Consider the following 19,155-nt stretch of genomic DNA (forward strand, 5'->3'; position numbering starts at 1 on the left):
TTCCATCAATCTACCATTGTGATTTAAATATGCAAATAGGAAAGTGGGAATTCATATAGTCTCATTGTTAGCTTAGACGTATGAGTCATAGAACGCATCTTGACATCAATAAGGTTTCTAAATTTAGCTGGAATAATGCCGATGTGAGGTAAAGCCCAATTCAACTCAACCCTAAATTTAGTAAATCCACTAGATTATTCTCACAAGTTCTCAAAGAGGTTATTGGTTGTCATCATAGAGACATGGCAATCACTTGCTTGATAAAGGTGTTAGAACTGAAACTATCACTGTATCAAAGAACATGTGCATCCATATCTTGTTATCCTTCCGTAGATTATTTAATATTCTCGCGATTAAAAGGGAAAAAATACAAACATGAATTCACTGAATATCCGTATCAATTCTTTTCAACTCCATCGTTTCCCAAGAATATCACAAGTAATGTGTTTCCCCCAGGCGACTACAGCCCAAGACTTGTCATCGGTCTTTGAAGTAGAGCGTTCCAGTGGTCGAATCGTCCAAGTGGCCTCACTTGCTAACCTGGCAGGGAGGACAATAAATTTCACAGTCATGGCAATAGTGAGTAGTTCATATACGTTGAGACAGGACACGCCTCTACATCCTAATATACAGATGGTGCCCCTTCACATCTTGTGATTAATTGATTAAAAGATTGGGTAAGATTCACTGACGATTGCTAACCTGATTGATGTAAAGAATTGTTTTACTTCAAACACCAAAACTAACATAACTGGTGTTAAAGGATTATTCCATAATTATTCGATGAAGGCAAAATGCATGTAATCCCTTTTTGTGAGATGAAATGAAGTGAAAACGCAGTGTAAACAGAGTAAAATATGCTTACAGAATAATTGAGGTTAACTGTTAATATTTCTTACAGTGCATATGACTGTTGAAACATTCAAGTATAATATGTTGTGTTATCTCCAGGACAGTGGAACTCCATCTCTAACGTCATCAGCCAATGTGACGATCAGAGTACTCCCTGGTGTGTATGTTAAAACGTATTCATAAAACACAACGTGCACAAATTCCTCTTGTGTTGTTTCAATGGTATCTCCAATATTTAAAACTAAGGAAATTGCTCACCTGAAAAAATCACATTGGCACATATGGTACACGTCAAAATGTGTGTCAAAACATCCCATCCTATCTCCACCCTAGAAACCACAGTAGTGATAACGTCAGTTCGATTGCCGAATTAGAACCTGTTAGAATATACTTAGTTTATATATAATGGAAAATGATATTGATGAATCGCACATGTTTAACGAAATACGTGTTTTGCCTAAATTAACTTCATAAGTAGTATAAGTAATGGTTACTTATACTACTCCATATATAAATGTGTTAAGTGCGTTTGAAGCCGTGAACCCATCCATGATATTTGTCAGTGAACAGCGGCAACGAAAACCTAAACTGTTCATTTAAATCACATTCAATACCAATACCATAATATTGAGACATTCCTATTCTCTACCTGCCTTCAGTTGTTTTGGTCATGTCTTGTTCGTTGATTTGTTCCAGATGACGGAAATAACACAGGGCCAGTGTTTGACAGATCCCAAGTCGTCGTCACCGTTTTTGAAAACCAGCCTGCCAGTAAGCATTGTCCACTAGTGATGAGTAGATACGTTTTCCTAAATAGTGACTTTTTTTAAATATCAATTCCAAATTTGATACACAAGTGACAAAAGTTATGCCCGATGTAATTCTGTATTGAGACTTGTACCATGTCTCCACGTGTTAAGGCAAACAATTAATTTATCTGTTCATGTAGACGGATGGCAGGGGGACAGGACACGGCCATCATATCACGAAGATGTACCTTCACTTGCGGATAGTGATTCATAGACACACAATCTCATAATGATGTCGGAATCACAATGGACTATATATATGTTTAGTAAATGTATGGTGCGCCCTAGACTAACAACTAATCTCTGAAATAAACATATTTTACTGAAAAAAGTTCATAGTAAAGAAAGGATAATATAATGAAAGCGAAGGAAATCTAGACTTGCCACATTTCCTAGACTTGCGAGGACTTTCTTGGATATATATGCTTCAGGATCTGTAGGTGCGCCCAAAAGGTCAAAATAATCATGGAAGCATAGATATAACGTGGATATAATTGGCTATATCTAGGTTAAAAATAATAGGTTTAGGGTTACTTATTCCATGTGTATAGTTCTACCCGTATCTTTGGCTAAGAGACCGTCAAGCAACTCGCAATCTCTGCAGGTAATCAACGTTTCCATATGCAACGAGTTACAATGGTTACAAAACTTTAATGTATAGCCTTGTTTCCATTACAGACACATTCATAACAAGCTTATCAGCTCGTGATCCCGATGGTGGCATATCATTCGTCATGGCGGAAGATGCAAATTCATTCTTCGCTCTTCAACAACCCACTGATATCAATGGCGGAAGTAGCATTCCTATAATAACAACAAGACCCCTGGACAGAGAAGTGGTGTGTAGGCGCTGTTACCCTTTCGCGTGTTATCCGTAAAGAACCGGGTTAGAATTGATCTTCAGTAACCCATGCATGTCATAGGAGGCGACTAAGGGTATCGGGTGGTCAGGATCACTGACTCAGTTGACACGTGTCATCGTATCCCAGAGCCCTATATCGACACTCATACTGTTGATCAGTGGATTGTCAGGTTAAGACCCGGCCGCTGTCATATAGCTGGAATATTGCTGGGCGCGGCGTTATAGATCAAACCGACCAAACCCTTTAGCTCTGGGATTATACTGAATAAACATCTCATCATCACTAAACAAGCGTTAGTGAACAAACCCTGAATACATGGATAACAAACCCGCAACATTCGTTTCTGCGTGGTGGCGGAGTAGCCTAGATGTTAAAGCTTTAGCTCGTCACACCGAAGACTCGGGTTCGATTCCCCACATGGGTGTATAACCCATTTCTGGTGTCCCCTGCCTTGCTATAAGTGGAATATAGCTAAAAGTGGCGTAAAACCATACTCACTCACTGACTCGTTTTTATAATATTGTCAGAAGCATGTATTTGGTGAATACTTGTGAATTGTTAATTAACGAGCATGCAAGCAAAATCCCTTGCCTTAGCTTTTGTTTTGTCACTATGTTTCAGACACCAGCCTACCTCTTGCTAGTTGTCGCCAGTGGTGGACGTGCGCAGGTAGGAAGTGTACAAATAGATAGGTTAGCTAAAGCGAGCACAGCGAGTCTAAACGTGACTAAAAATGCAGTGAGTCTTAAGGAGGAACACGTTTTAGGGCAAATAAGGGATAGACAAGCAAGTCCAAGTGTAGTAATGATAGTATCATAGTGGTAGGGGTATGTATTGAGTGGGAACGAAAGCAAATATGAAACGACAGTTAAAGGAGTACACTTTTTGGTGTTAGGAATCAACAGCTGTGGAAAGTATTTAATTAAAGTCAGTAATGGTGTTCACGGAAAAGGAGTTTGTGCTCCATGATATGTATCATGCTGATCATGGATTCGGTTCCTGATTACCATCCTCAGGTTGTAAACGCAACGTATGTGTTCATGGAAAACATCTAAGGTTCTCGTCTCGGAATAATCTTCCTTAACGTTAATTCACACCTCTTGTTGGACGTTTTCCAGGACACCGCTACGGTGACAGTTGAGGTACAAGATGTTAATGACAACGCCCCATTCTTCAGCCAGGGACTTTATAGTTCCAGTATTCCAGCTGTGAGTATGTTCTCTTTCTGATGACGGTTTGCCATCTTTATTGTAGTGTGAACTAACTGATTGTGATGTCATTTGAATACGTTTCAATTTGCTAGCATGTGTATACGAACAAATATGTTTTTCTAATGCTGTTAGCGTTCATTTAACATATGTGCATCTATGATATATATTACATCACTTGATGCAATCATCAGCAGAAAAAAGAATATATTTAGCTGCAGGTGTCTGCTCTCGCTATTAAATCCCGTTTTTCCAGAAAAGACTTTATACGAGTATTTCTTTAAGCATCTTCACAGAGCGAAATGATCGTTCCACACATTACCGTGTCAACTTTCTTTATTCGGGACGCATATGCAGGATTCCGTCTAGATTAACAGGAGTCCACTATATACAGATTTGTGTTCTGTGCAGAGTTATCAAGTGGGTAGTACGATCCTTCAGACCACAGCAACGGATCTTGACGTTGGCAACAATGGACAAGTGACCTACAGAAAACAAGTAAACCATAGTCTATTCTTCCATCTACTGCTATTCCATCAATCTACAATTGTGATTTAAATATGCAAATCGGAAAGTGGGAATTCATATAGTCTCATTATTAACTTAGACGTATGAGTCATAGAACGCATCTTGACATCAATAAGGTTTCTAAATTTAGCTGGAATAATGCCGATGTGAGGTAAAGCCCAATTCAACTCAACCCTAAATTTAGTAAATCCACTAGATTATTCTCACAAGTTCTCAAAGAGGTTATTGGTTGTCATCATAGAGACATGGCAATCACTTGCTTGAGAAAGGTGTTAGAACTGAAACTATCACTGTATCAAAGAACATGTGCATCCATATCTTGTTATCCTTCCGTAGATTATTTAATATTCTCGCGATTAAAAGGGAAAAAAATACAAACATGAATTCACTGAATATCCGTATCAATTCTTTTCAACTTGCTCCATCGTTTCCCAAGAATATCACAAGTAATGTGTTTTCCTCAGGCGACTACAGCCCAAGACTTGTCATCGGTCTTTGAAGTAAAGGGTTCCAGTGGTCGAATCGTCCAAGTGGCCTCACTTGCTAACCTGGCAGGGAGGACAATAAATTTCACAGTCATGGCGATAGTGAGTAGTTAATATACGTTGAGACAGGACACGCCTCTACATCCTAATATACAGATGGTGCCCCTTCACATCTTGTGATTAATTGATTAAAAGATTGGGTAAGATTCAATGTGTAATTACAACATTTTATGGTACGGATTGAATTACTTGAACCAATGAAGGGTATCGAGGGTTATATTGCTCCAGACATTGACGGCTGTTATGTTGCATGTTAAGATACCATGTGTTTTAATCAATGGAGGCTGTCAAAGATTGGGTAAGATTCACTGACGATTGCTAACCTGATTGATGTAAAGAATTGTTTTACTTCAAACACCAAAACTAACATAACTGATGTTAAAGGATTATTCCGTAATTATTCGATGAAGGCAAAATGCATGTAACCCCTTTTTGTGAAATGAAATGAAATCAACAAAGTGAAAACAGTGTTAAATATGCTTACAGAATAATTGAGGTTAACTGTTAATATTTCTTACAGTGCATATGACTGTTGAAACATTCAAGTATAATATGTTGTGTTATCTCCAGGACAGTGGAACTCCATCTCTAACGTCATCAGCCAATGTGACAATCAGAGTACTCCCTGGTGTGTATGTTAAAACGTATTCATAAAAAACAACGTGCACAAATTCCTCTTGTGTTGTTTCAATGGTATCTCCAATATTTAAAACTAAGGAAATTGCTCACCTGAAAAAATCACACTGGCACATATGGTCAAAATGAGGATAACGATCTAACATGCCAACATCCCATCCTATCTGCGCCCTAGAAACCACAGTAGTGATAAAGTCAGTTTGATCGCCGAATAAGAACCTTTTTAGAATATACTTCATATATAATGGAAAATGATATTGATTAATCGCACATGTTTAACGAAATACGTGTTTTACCTAAATTTACTCCATAAGTCATAACGAAAACCTAAACTGTTCATTTAAATCAGATTCAACACCAATACCATAATATTGAGACATTCCTATTCTCTACCTACCTTCAGTTGTTTTAGTCATGTCTTGTTCGTTGATTTGTTCCAGATGACGGAGGTAACACAGGGCCAGTGTTTGACAGATCCCAAGTCTTCGTCACCGTGTTTGAAAACCAGCCTGCCAGTATGTGTTGTCCAATAGCAAAATACTAGCAAATAACTACATCAAAAGCAGGGCCTCTTTGATTAACTAGACAGGTCTTCCCTGGCAGCCTTGTTACACATGACCCACGATGATGCATTTGTCTAGTCTTCCTAACAGCGATAAAACGCAAATGTGTCGAAGAGCAGTTATGACTTCGCCCTGCCCACCGTGAAGAATTGATATTCAGCAACCCTTGATTGTCGCGAGGAGCGACTAAGAGAATCGGGCTTGCTGGTTTGCTTGATTGTCACCTGAAATGGCGGATACCACCTTTCGCTTTAAATATGAGTTCCAAAACTGACGCATTAGTGACAAATATTATTGTCCGAAGTAATTTCTTATGTAGATAGTGACAAAATTTATGTCCGATGTAATTTCTTATGCAGAAAGATAGATACTGTAAAATTAAATGTTAAATAAGTCCATTTTCACCTTGCCCATCATAAAGGTTTGCTAATACTTTCCTATGCATGTTTATTATCCATGTACACTAATCCTATATCCCCCACACTTTTATGGTGAACAGCTGACTTACCTGTATATGTATATATGACGGGTACCAGGGGGACAGGATACGCTCATCATTTCGCGAAGATATACTGTCACCAGCACCTAGTGATTCTTAGACACACAGACACATAACGTAGTGGGAATCATGCAATGAACAGTGCATTTAGTCAATGTATGGTACACCTGAAAGGAAAAACTAATCATACAAACATGAACCTATGGATGTTACAATCATACATGTAGCGACAGCTTTTCTATGTGTATTGTTCTAGTCAGTTATTAGTTTGGTAAGAGTCCGACAAGCCATTCTACCACTGTGTTCTGGTAACGATTATCAACGTATCCTAATACGGATTAAGAGCAAAAATATCAAAAGAAGGTAACCACTGTAATCGACATTGCTTTGACTATGACAACCATATCATCCTACACTGTGAATGTTTTATGTCCGACAGAAACAATTTCTTCTCCAGTCTGATTGATAAACTTGATGGAGATATATACATGAAAATAGATATACTCGAGGACGATGAGATGCTGGCGCTATTTCTCGGCGCAGACATGCATGATTTAACTGAAATAATTGACTATGATATATGGGAATACATAATACTGTCATTTTGTCATTTCGTGTGTGGAATCTAAGGAAACATCTGATGTACATCTATTAAAAACAGCCATACTGCTTACACATTGTACATTGTAAATTATCTCTTGATGAACAGCCTTAAATATGCTTCCATTTTGTTACAAATGTTGTTCTATTTTACTAGATGTATGTGATGTATTTTAAACAATTTATCTGCGTTTGTATGATCTTCTGATACAACTCATTCCTTTCAGACACCATATTAACCAGCTTATCAGCTCGCGATCCCGATGGTGGCATAACATTCACCCTGGAAAGAAACGTCAGTTCATTATTCGCTCTTCAACAAGCCACTGTCATCGATGGCGGAAGTAGTATTTCCATAATAACAACGAGACCCTTGGACAGAGAAATGGTGAGATGACGATGTTACATTTAATGTGCTCTGGAATTATAGTGAATGTATACTCGGCATCACCATTGAAGGGCAAGCTGTTGTCCACACCATTTCCTAAAGTTAATTGTAAATATCTACAAGCTAATGCTTTACGAACTAAGGAGTATGGGAAAAGACCTCATGCCGTTGAAATGTCATAGTTACGTTCTTTACCTCCGATGCATTCTGTTACAAATGGCACATTTGTCAATAATGTCAATGATTTGCACGTGCATGTTGCCCTATCTTTGGAAAGTGGACTCATACTCATGAACTCGCCTGACTGGATAGCAAAATAAACATGCATTCTGCCATAATGGAGGAAGCATGGATTTGCTAAATATGTTTGAATTACGTTACATTGATTAAATAATGTGCAAAATATTCCCCTAATGTCACTTTTATTTTGTAAATATATATTTCAGATACCAAGCTACCTCTTGCTAGTTGTTGCCAGTGATGGACGTCTGCAGGTAGTAACAGTACACAAGCATACTAGGATAGTTGCATCGAACTTATCACTTGACAAAGCTTCACTGAACGTGACTAAAATTGCACTATGGATTAACGCATTATTGGGCAAGAAAGGATAGACGGGTGGGACCAGTAATATGATCATGGTAGTGTGTATTGGAAACGATTGGGCTGGATCACTAAATGCCAGTGTTAACGCCAGGTGTTCGAAATAGACAGCCACTATACGCACTGGTTGAGAAAGGCGGCCGTTGTAGAAGATACCTGATTAGGTATGTGTGATGTATGAAACAATTCTTTTCTAGTGGAGCAGGTAAAGTTTCAGCTTCATGAAAACCAGGAAACTTGCAGGTGGAAGCAAGGATGAAGCCTGTAGTAGACTAAAACATAGTAGAAACCAGCTGAATCCTTCTCGGGGTAGTTGGTAATGAATCACAATGGAAGCCATTCGGAAATGATGCAGTTTCAGTTTTCATGGAAAGCACAATGCAATTACAGGGAACTACCTGGATGCCAACTGAAAATGCTGGGTTACGCGGATTACTATAGAGTTTCAGTGTTCCTTATTTTTAGTGCTTAGCTGCGGTAGGATCCGCTGATCATTGATTTCCAGAGCATGGAAAACATCTAGGGTCCCCGTCAGATTATTTCTCCACAAAACTTTCTAAGGTACTCTATCGAGATTCAAATGTCAATTCACTCTTCCTGTTGGTTGTTTTTTAGGCTACTGCAACGGTGTCAGTTCAGGTGCAAGATGTCAACGACAACGCCCCACTCTTCAGCCAGCGACAGTACAGTGCCAGCGTGCCAGCTGTAAGCCTGCATTCTCTCCTCAGGGGTAGTGTGGTAGCCTAAAGGTTATAGTGTTCGCTCGTCTTGACGAACGGTTCGATTCCCCACATGGTTACAATGTGTATTCCTCGCAACGGCATACATTGACTCACTCTCTCTTTATACTGTTTGAAGGCTCCGACATCTTCATTGTAAACAGAGTGATTCCATATGCGATGCTATTTTTTCACATTGATGTGATAATACACCGACAAATCTGATATAGTTTACATCATCAGCAGAATAGAAATATATTCAGCTCCATGTACACCTGCATTAATCAATATTTCTGAATCGACATGTAACGAGCACTGTATTAAGCACCGTCACAATCGAAAAGATGTTTTTTTCCAGACATTATAGCTAGACAATGTCTGGAGCTGCACAAATGTGCAAACAATATTAATGATCGATTCGTAAGGGACTTTATCACGTATCAACTTTCTTTAATCGAAACTTGAATAATCATTGTTAGTTATGTGATATTACCGTCAAGATTAACCGGAGTCCACTTTATACAGATTTGTGTTCTGTGCAGAGTAATCAAGTGGGCAGCATAATCCTTCAGACCACGGCAAGGGATGATGACATTGGCACCAATGGACAAGTGACCTACAGGAAACAAGTAAGTCATAGTTTATACTCCCATCCACTTGGTTCGCGGCCTGATCTGGAGATATAACTCTTTGAATACCTTCTAAAGCACTGGTTTCTTTTAGTTCAACAAATGAAAACATAACCCATGTGCGTATGTAAGCACATATAGCCGAATAACCTACAAACAGTAGTGATTTAAATTATAACGATGTAAACGGGAAGCTGGAACACACTTATTATAAACTTACACGTAATATTCATAACATACGTTATCGTGTTGTTACGGTTTCTACCATTAGTAAATCGAACAGGTCATTTTTAGCATCTCAAAGAGGTTATTTGTCATCAACATGTGGTCATCACTCGCTTGAAAGGATGTTATAACCACCGCCGAGACGTCAATCTCAGATGGTGTGCATCCATGTAGTTATCCGTCCTTATATTGTTCAATACTCTCGTGATAAAGCCAAGACTTTTAAAAACATAAACTGTCTGAATATCCGCATTAACTTCCTTCGGCCTTCTCTATCTGCCCCTGCTGTTATTTCACAAAAATGTCATTCTCACTGTATCATAGTGCATCCATATCTTGTTATCCTTCCGTAGATTATTTAATATTCTCGCGATTAAGAGGGAAAAAATACAAACATGATTTCACTGAATATCCGTATCACTTCTTTTGAACTTGCTCCATCGTTTCCCAAGAATGTCACAAGTAATGTGTTTTTCCCCAGGCGACTACAGGCCAAGACTTGTCAGGGGCCTTCCAAGCAGAGCGTTCCAGTGGCCGAATCGTCCAAGTGGCCTCACTTGCTAACCTGGCTGGAAGTACTGTGAATTTCACAATCATAGCCACGGTGAGTTGTAAATAGAAAACTCGTTAAATATGTGACGTTTTTGTTTTACTTTAAATGTGTAATATCGTTTTAATGTTAAGTGTCTATTGCCTTAACGATCTCAAACATTTGATATCAGTGATTCTTTCTGTTTAATTACTAAGTGCTGACACTTTCGAGTTTAAGGATTCTGTTTGTTTTAAGCAAACAACAGAGTACTCTGTAACTCTCGGTGATGATGGCTGACTGTTTGATATAAATGATAGTATTACTTCAATCAAGGAACGCTGACATATATGATGTTTAGGATTATATTTCTGTCATCAATAAATCTTGACAGTTAATATCAACGATCTTTTTCTTATTTAATCATTGAAGCTTGACATATTTGATGTAAAGGATTATATGTTTTTGATCATTAAAACCTGACATATTTGGTGTCAAGGATTATATTTAATTAATCATTTAAGGCTGACACATTTGATGTCAAGGATTATATTTCTAAATCTTGCGAGTCCTGACTTATTTGGTGGCAAGCACTCGGCGGCTGATACTTCAAGGTCAATACGGTATAAAATGTCAAACCAACTGTATCCTTAATTGTTCAGGGAAGGCAAAATACCTGAAACTGTTCGTTTATTTTCGTCAAATTTAGGAACTAGTACCAAATGAAATCAACGACAAACAATGTACCACAGGCTAAGAGAACGGTGTCAACTCTTAATATTTCCTAGAGTGTATATGACTGTTGTAACTTCACGTATTATATTTTGTGTTATTATCTCCAGGACAATGGAATCCCACCCCGATCGTCAGCAGTCAATGTGACCATCAGAGTAGTCGGTGGTGTGTATATGAATACTTAATACTAACATACATCGTGTGCACGTTCCTCTTGTATTGTTTCTAGGGCATTTGTTATTTAATAGCGACAATATCCTCTCCATAATTCTATGAAACAAGGGAAATCGTTCACCTGAAAAAAATGACTTTGGAACAAATGGTACACGTCAAAATGAGGAACTGCCTTGGCCATCAGTAACACTAAACATCCACATGTCTGCCATATTTTTTAGCTTATGTCTTAAGCCTTGAGCGTTACATTTTAACTGAAAGCCTTAGTTTCCACACTTGAGAAAGTCACCCGATTTATCACAATGTTGTTACAGATGACGAAAATCAGAGTCCTGTTCTTCGAGGAGTTCCCTCAAGCATCAATATCCCAGAAAATACCCCAATAGGTATGTTAAGCATTTTCATAATGCTTATAAGGTAAAGAGTGCATTTTCCCAGGATTCAACAGTATCAAATGGCTTAAAGCGTTCATGAGTTACTGAAACATTGTGGATAACCTTTAATGATGTCACAGAGATATGAATTAGCTAAAAGCAGTTTAAAATTTTCGAAGTTACTGTCTCGTGCAAAATTATCTACAAATCTTTTTTCAAGTTTAACTGTTTCAATATTGTTGTTAACGGAACCTAATTAATGAGGAGCAAGATACTGCATATACTCAAACCGTACTGCTCAGCGTCATGGGTTTTAGATAATGCATATTATCCATATTCACGTCTCACGTATCAGCCTAGGTAAATCAAGATAGAGTTACGTTAATTAATAACCTGAAATGAAAAGAGAATTGCTATTTCAAAGTTATTTCAAACACTCTTTACTCCGGGTATTTCATTGAAATTAGTAGAATAATTTATGTGTATTGATCCCGTGTAATCTGCTTGTCAGGGAGTGTCCTGTTTATTGTCGGAGCCTCGGACTCAGATGGCCCTAACAGGCTGACCTTGTCATTGCCTGACCGAGAGTCATTCGATACCGTCCAGATTGGGGGTACGGCCGGAAACGGAACAATTGTACTAGCCAGGATAACCCTCAATACATTCCTCAATCGAGAAATTGTAAGTGTTTTATTTTTTAATTTATTAACCATAAAATGTATTTAACAGAATCTTTTAGCGTTTAGTTTTTAATATGTACCTCTTCATATCGTCAGTTCTACAGCAGAACTACCTTTCACAAAGCACTAAGGTGATCCTGGGTCACTAAGGCAACCTTAGTGCGATGTTAAAGAATGGGAGTTAAGGTTAATCTTAGTTAAGGTTGCTTCGTGAAAAAATCCCCACATCTGATTTTTCCATCGACCTTTAAAAAATATTGACTAGTACTTTAGTTGCTAATTCCACTGATCAGTGAGGCTATTGATTGGCTGTTCTTATTTCAGGACCAGACTAAGGTGTTCAAGATCGTTGCCTTTGACGGCCAAAACTCAGTAAGTACCCGCCTTAACCCCAACCGTATGTTCGATGTAGTTCCATACTGATTGCTTCACATATTAGAACGATACGTTCTAAGCAGTCAGGTGGAAGGTTTCAAAGGCTTAACGGCAGCGATCAGACTCAACTAGCACTAACCATTCCATTCGTTGTCGCTGTACCTGCACGATGTTGTAAGGTTTAGAATCGCCAGAGCGCAACGTTGAAGTTTGGTATGGGTTCCCGTGCGTTGACGTTATACTGAATGTGTAAGTTCAGCTTTACCCAGCTTCTAGAGATATTCTAGCCCCTTTTGACCAATGGTTCTAGTACCGCTCATCACTACGAAAGTGTTATGTGTATCCGCCATTCATTGAAATGTGTGCTTGCTGTTTTAAGGTTACATCAACGGTTACCATCGTCATCGACGACGTTAACGACAACCCCCCAACCTTCACATCGTCTTCATACTCTTCCACCGTGTCCAAAGTAAGTGTCTGGCGAGTCAGTCGTAATTCAGATCATCACAGTTGCAGATTCCGAAAATGGAGAAAAGTTCTCTCCTAAGTTTTATCATTTTTAAAGATAATTTGGGAATTGTGAATGTGTTCATTTCAGAGACTAGGTATTTGTGTAATCTAGTGTTTCAAAGGTATGGTCTTTCTAATAGATGGCTGTAGAAACCAAAGCATGTGTGGGAGATTCAGGCACATGAATTATGTAAATGAATTACGTAAATATGAAACGACTATATGGGAGCTTGGGGAGTATAATTATCTTGCAGTAAAAGTTTCCTGGTATTTTAAGATGAAATGGTCCAGTTTCGTATTACATATTCGTCATTTTGTTATTTAAATCAACAAAAATATCGAGCTAATAGAGCAATTTAAGTTAAGTTAATGATCATAAGTATGGAATTATCACTTTATGATAATTACGTGTTACGTTAACTGTTTCGAAATGGCGAGATACGAGTGGTAGGGCTACATCCTTTGGCACGCCTTTGTGGGTTCGTATCCCTGCTTTGTTTCTCAGTTTATCAGCACCATACATTGTGTTCTGGGTCTTCACCTATGAGAACCCGTGAAGATCTGGTTTAGAAATGATCTTCAGTATTCCTTGCTTTTTTAAAGAGACGAACAGGATTGTGTGCTCAGGCTCACTCGATTGCGTTGATCGATGCCCATGCTGTTGATCATTGGTTCATCTGGTCCAGATTCGATTATTTACAGACCCCCGACATATAGCTGGAATATTGCTGAGAGCGGCGTAAAATTCACCTCACTCACTCACATGCCATGATCAAACTGATGATACAACTGGTGATATGCCATGGGCAAACTGAAAACTGTGCATTTTTCAGTCTGTTAATGTCGGAACGTCCGTGCTGACCGTGTCCGCCACTGACCCAGACCAGCAAAACAACGGCACTGTTCAGTACTCTATCCAGGTGAGTACCATAGGGAGAGCTGGTGTTTACAGAGGTGGGTGGGGGCGACTGGAAAAATAGAGTCGTACGTATGAAACTTGATGAGTGTTTACCGGACGGTAGTGTAAATGAATTAGACTGGCTGCATTAATACGGTCGAAGTTAATTGGATAGTCATTTCCATAAAATGATATAGAGTATACAATATAGAAAGTTATATCTAATTTCACCGATTGTCTTTGGTCTTTGTCTGTCTGTGCCTTGGAGAACAAACTTAACACATATTCAGTTGTTGTCGTACTTCAAGTGATTCAAATGATTATAGACTAGGTGATGTTTGGACTGCGATTGCTAGTTTCGCTGTCTTGAAAACTTGTACAGGGCATATGATGCAATCTTATTGTCAAAATATTGAATAGTTTCACACGCACGTATGTTTCAGTCATCGACAGCACCTGGCTATTTCAGTGTCGACCAGAACACAGGGGTCATCTCTGTTGTGAATTCACTGAGTTCTCTCGCCGATGGTCAGATAGTCACTCTGAGGGTAGAGGCAAGGGTATGTACTGCCAAGGCTGTATTTATTGAATCATTTCACCATGTTTGCCCTTAAATGAATCGATGTGATTAAAAAAAAGAAAAACAATTTACAAAGTGTTTTTGTCATAACCTTGTTTCGGCAAGTCTATCCAAAGAATTAAAAGACATAAGAGTTTGGACAACATTTATGATGTCATTTTGGTATTCTGTTTGATTGACTACGAAAATTCATTTCGTAAAACAAAAAAAGATGATGTGATCTCAAATGCAACTATAAAAAATAGGAAGTATTACTTTATAATCAGTTATTTAACAGTGATCTTAGGGTCAGCAATTCAAAACTGAAAATTGAATAGCGTATTGTTTACTAATGCAAAATTACAGAGGAAACTATCTACCTGTAAGTAAAATAGCGAAACTGCACCACAGGGGCTCGTATCGCTTAGAAATGGTGTTAGAAAGACATACAAGTGTATAGACCCTACCCGAGTACCATGTGATATGCACCTGTGTGTCAAACAACAAAACCTGTTAAGTAAAGTTAAGTAATGTTTCAGTTTCAGTTTTAGTTTCTTTATTTCGATTTTGTAGGCCGTTGGCCCATGTACAATAAGGAAAACAATTTACAACATAATGAGTAGCAAATTACATAGACGGAATTATGCTAACTTGTAGCAGAGGATGTAATGGAATTTCTAAAAGTAAGGGCTTCTTTAATATATTTAGAACCGTTAGAAAGTGTGTGGATACAAGTACTACTTATGAAACAAAAATATTTAGTCTGTATGCTATCAATCCTAGAATATGGAAAATACCTATCCTAATAAAATCATATGCTTTGCATTCAAACATGAAGTGAATTTCATCTTCTTTCGAGCCACAGTCACACATTTTACATATCTTATCAAAATTATTATCTCGAATATTACATCTCAAAGGAAGTGCATGTAGTCTGAGCAAACATACATGTCTTCTGATAGCTATTTGACTGATGGAAGAGACATAATATTCAGTATTTAACAAGGACTTAACTTCTTTAAGATATCTTGAATGGACAGATACTCTGATATTACCGAGAATGCGTTGCATATCACAATCAAGAAGTCTTTTCCTAAAAAGGGAAATGAAATGGGGAATATCACCAACATCCTGATTATACCATACATACCCGAAGCCCTGAGCATTTAAAAGATATTTAACCGATGTCGCCCAAGTCATTCGACCAGATGAATCTAATTTCTTTATAAGTAAATAACACTGTTTGGGGTAACGATCCTCAGACACCCTTAACAATTTACACCAATACATGATGCACCTTTGGTAGTAATCCACATAAATATTTGATCTACCACTTTCTGCTAAAAGACCCCAAGAGCTACAGTAGTTATGTAAAATATTTATCTTTCTCAGCAATCCTATGACAGTATCATCAAATAAATTAAGATCATCGGCGTACAGCAGCAGAAGTAGCATAATCGGATCCCACAAAGATACCCCTTAGACCTGAATCCTGCAGCATGACCTGAAATTCTGTTATAAACATATGTTTCAGGACAATGGTGTGCCACTCTCACTGAATGCGTCGGTTTTGGTGAGGATAGCGATACAGTCAAGTCCAGTAACAGGTAATCATCATCAGCATCAGCATCATCATCAGCAGCAGCAGCAGCAGCAGCAGCAGCAGCAGCAACAACAACAACAACAGCATTGTCGTCGTCGTTTGAAGTCAATTAAAGCTTTTATCAATATGTTCAGCATTTTATTAAAATGTATTCCATGTTCTTGTTACCTTAAGTGAAATATAGTGTGTGTGTGTGTGCGAGTGCGTGTGTGTGTGCGTGCGTGTGTGTGTGCGTGCGTGTGTGTGTTGACATAGTATCTCACTTGCAAAGCATCTTTTCTTTGCTGTTAAAGCCGTAATATTTGTTACGAATATTTGTACTGTATTCATTTCAACTTTAAGGTTGAAATCATCACATAATATTCAAAATCGCCATTCAGATTGACAATAAATGATTCCGACTGGTTCTGAGATTGTCAGGTGCACAGCTTAGCTGGCACCGTCATCAGAGGTCATTTCAAATGTCTCTATTCCTGACATACTATTCACCCGAGGGCTGTATTTACCAAATTCATGAATTCACTGAACTTGTAGGACACGTCATCATTTAAGTACGGAATAGTACGAGGAACATTGTTACCTTGTCGCATCTTTATCACAGTGTTCCCAACAGCGTGCCTTCTTGTATTCCATGGATAGGTTTGAGTTTACTGAGCGTCTTTTCAGTTGATATGTTACAACGGATTGAATGTGTTACAGTTGCGAACAACGTGCCGCCGACTTTCTCTCAACAGGACATGTCCTTCACCGTCATGGAAAACAACGTTAACGGTAAGTATCTGTTGCACGAATCAGTGAGTGAGTTTAGTTTTACGCCGTTTTTGGCAATGTTCCATCAATGTCACGACTGGAGACTCCAGAAATGGATGTCACACATTTTGCCCATGTGAGGAATCGAACCCGGGTCTTCAGCGTGACGAGCGAAAACTTTAACCAACTGGTCACTATGAGGCCCGCTTGTAACATAAGATAAAATGTCCTTGCGTAGAGTTAACGTAAAGGACTGACTATTTGGTATTCGTACGTAACCTTTACCTTGTTTGTTAATTATTAGCATCAGTAGTAAAGCGCCGCGATGAACGATGTTTGTTTGTTTGTTCGTTTCTTTGTTTAACGCCGTACTCTGCAATATTCCAGCTGTTTGACGGCGCTCCGAAAATAATCGAGTCTGAAATCTTCAAAAGTACAAATGTATATTCTTGAATATTGTTTGTTTGTTGTCTAACGCCGCATTTTTCCAGCTATTTGACCCGCCTGGACCAAACTATTCAATGACTGATGTCGTAAGCAGCGCAGTTGTGATACGATGTCATGCTTCAACAAATTTTTCTAGCCTGAGCACCCCATCCCGTTTGTTGCCTCTTTTTTCCTACCGACTGAAATACTGTGTTTTTTAGGTTCCTTCCTCGGCATGATTCGGGCCTCGGACCTCGATGGTCCCCAGGGTCTAACTATGCGCGTTGCGGGCGACACAGCTTCGAATGGCGCAAGCCTGATTAGAGCCGTGACCACTGGTCAAGTGGTTAATAACTACATCACTGTTTACTTGCTCATCAACACAGTGTTCGATCGCGAGAGGGTAATTATAATTTTTCTTTCTTTAATTCTTTTTAAAGACCGAGGAAGATTTATATCTTCTCTGAATTTTTGTGCCATGGAATAATTCAGTTTTGCTTCTTAAGATGTAACATAATGCTACGATGCATGGTGTGACACATTTTTGTTGAGTATATTCATCATCGATGTATAAGAAGTAATTATCATATTTTTACCGATGTGGGCATTGTCCGTTCAGATAATATAAAACTTGATCACATCGTGATCGTGTTTAAAATCGTGTTAAAATTATATTTTGTGACGTGACATAATCTTTCATTGTTCCAGGACCGTGAGAACAACACTGTGCTGTTGATAGCCAGTGATGGTGCAGCTGAGGTAAACTCCCCCTGCCTGTGTTTGTTTGAGTGCTTGTATGCCTATTGGTTTGTGTGTGTGAGTGTGTGCGTGCGTGCGTGCGTGTGTCTGTGCGTGTGCGTGTGTGTGTGTTTGTGTGTGTGTATACCTTTCTGACTGACCAATGGTATAACGGTATGTTTGTGTATTTGTTCGCTTGTCAGTGCGTGAGATCTTTCATGCGAGTGTGTGCAAAACCTCGCATTGTTCAATTTACTATGGTTTCGACCTGAAAGTAGTCACACTTCCTATATCGCCAATGATTCCTAATCATGTGATATAGGCTCCTGATCTGCAGCTGAAATGTCGACTTTTTGTATGAGTGTTTTCTTTATAACTGATACCTCGTATTGTGTTAACTCTTAATTGTTAGTGTGATTACAAATACACGTATACATATAGATACTATGAACATACAAATACTAACACTAAAATCTGCAACAATTGTGTGGCAAAGGGTTGGTAGGGTAGCCTAGTGGCTTAAGCGTTCGATCCCTAGTTTCCTTATGCCAGTTTTAGGAATTTTCCAACAATATCACGGTTAAGGGTACCGGAAATTGGCTTCACACATTGTACCCATGTGGGGAATCGAACCCAGGTTTTCGGAGTGACGAGCGACCTCTTCAACTACTTGGCTACCCAACCGTTCCCCATAATAAACACGGAGATAGTTTTCGTGTCGTGGAAGCGTTTAGTGATCCCGATCCACGACGAAACGTTCTTAGCGCTACGATATTCGGAAGACTGTGATAATCTACAGACTTACGACATGTCGTAACGTTACGAACGCTTTGTGGACCGAGACTTTGGATCAGGCTTATGAGCAACACAGCAAATTAATGCCCTTGGTGTTTCAGACCACTGCAACTGTCATGATTACCGTGGAGGACATGAACGACAACAGACCAGTGTTTCCCCAGACTACATACACGGCAACTGTTCAAGAAGTAAGACATCGTTAGCATTTGCATCTTCAGGAGGTTTCATCGCTAGACATTGTTAGTCTATGTACAGTGCAGGTTTCATCGCTAGACATTGTTAGTCTATGTACAGAGCAGGTTTCATCGCTAGACATTGTTAGTCTATGTACAGAGCAGG

At 38.8% G+C, this 19,155-nt stretch overlaps 1 protein-coding gene across 2 annotated transcripts in view; it reads left to right on the plus strand.

Annotated features, from left to right (window-relative positions):
* LOC137284916 (protein dachsous-like) overlaps positions 1 to 19,155 on the plus strand; it is a 69,710-nt gene that overhangs the window by 46,308 nt on the left and 4,247 nt on the right. For both annotated transcript variants that reach the window (XM_067816963.1, XM_067816964.1), the window contains 27 exons: positions 457 to 579; positions 952 to 1,009; positions 1,549 to 1,623; positions 2,340 to 2,500; positions 3,146 to 3,193; positions 3,643 to 3,732; positions 4,144 to 4,230; positions 4,725 to 4,847; positions 5,376 to 5,433; positions 5,882 to 5,956; positions 7,331 to 7,491; positions 7,938 to 7,985; positions 8,710 to 8,799; positions 9,356 to 9,442; positions 10,149 to 10,271; positions 11,039 to 11,096; positions 11,420 to 11,491; positions 11,991 to 12,160; positions 12,484 to 12,531; positions 12,914 to 13,003; positions 13,878 to 13,964; positions 14,386 to 14,502; positions 16,036 to 16,108; positions 16,804 to 16,875; positions 17,502 to 17,683; positions 17,989 to 18,039; positions 18,915 to 19,004. In XM_067816963.1, the coding sequence (XP_067673064.1) occupies positions 457 to 579; positions 952 to 1,009; positions 1,549 to 1,623; positions 2,340 to 2,500; positions 3,146 to 3,193; positions 3,643 to 3,732; positions 4,144 to 4,230; positions 4,725 to 4,847; positions 5,376 to 5,433; positions 5,882 to 5,956; positions 7,331 to 7,491; positions 7,938 to 7,985; positions 8,710 to 8,799; positions 9,356 to 9,442; positions 10,149 to 10,271; positions 11,039 to 11,096; positions 11,420 to 11,491; positions 11,991 to 12,160; positions 12,484 to 12,531; positions 12,914 to 13,003; positions 13,878 to 13,964; positions 14,386 to 14,502; positions 16,036 to 16,108; positions 16,804 to 16,875; positions 17,502 to 17,683; positions 17,989 to 18,039; positions 18,915 to 19,004 (2,517 nt within the window). The remainder of the gene's footprint in view (positions 1 to 456; positions 580 to 951; positions 1,010 to 1,548; positions 1,624 to 2,339; positions 2,501 to 3,145; positions 3,194 to 3,642; positions 3,733 to 4,143; positions 4,231 to 4,724; positions 4,848 to 5,375; positions 5,434 to 5,881; positions 5,957 to 7,330; positions 7,492 to 7,937; positions 7,986 to 8,709; positions 8,800 to 9,355; positions 9,443 to 10,148; positions 10,272 to 11,038; positions 11,097 to 11,419; positions 11,492 to 11,990; positions 12,161 to 12,483; positions 12,532 to 12,913; positions 13,004 to 13,877; positions 13,965 to 14,385; positions 14,503 to 16,035; positions 16,109 to 16,803; positions 16,876 to 17,501; positions 17,684 to 17,988; positions 18,040 to 18,914; positions 19,005 to 19,155) is intronic.

Source organism: Haliotis asinina, chromosome 5, assembly GCF_037392515.1.
Source record: "Haliotis asinina isolate JCU_RB_2024 chromosome 5, JCU_Hal_asi_v2, whole genome shotgun sequence".
In the NCBI taxonomy this organism is placed as follows: domain Eukaryota; kingdom Metazoa; phylum Mollusca; class Gastropoda; order Lepetellida; family Haliotidae; genus Haliotis; species Haliotis asinina.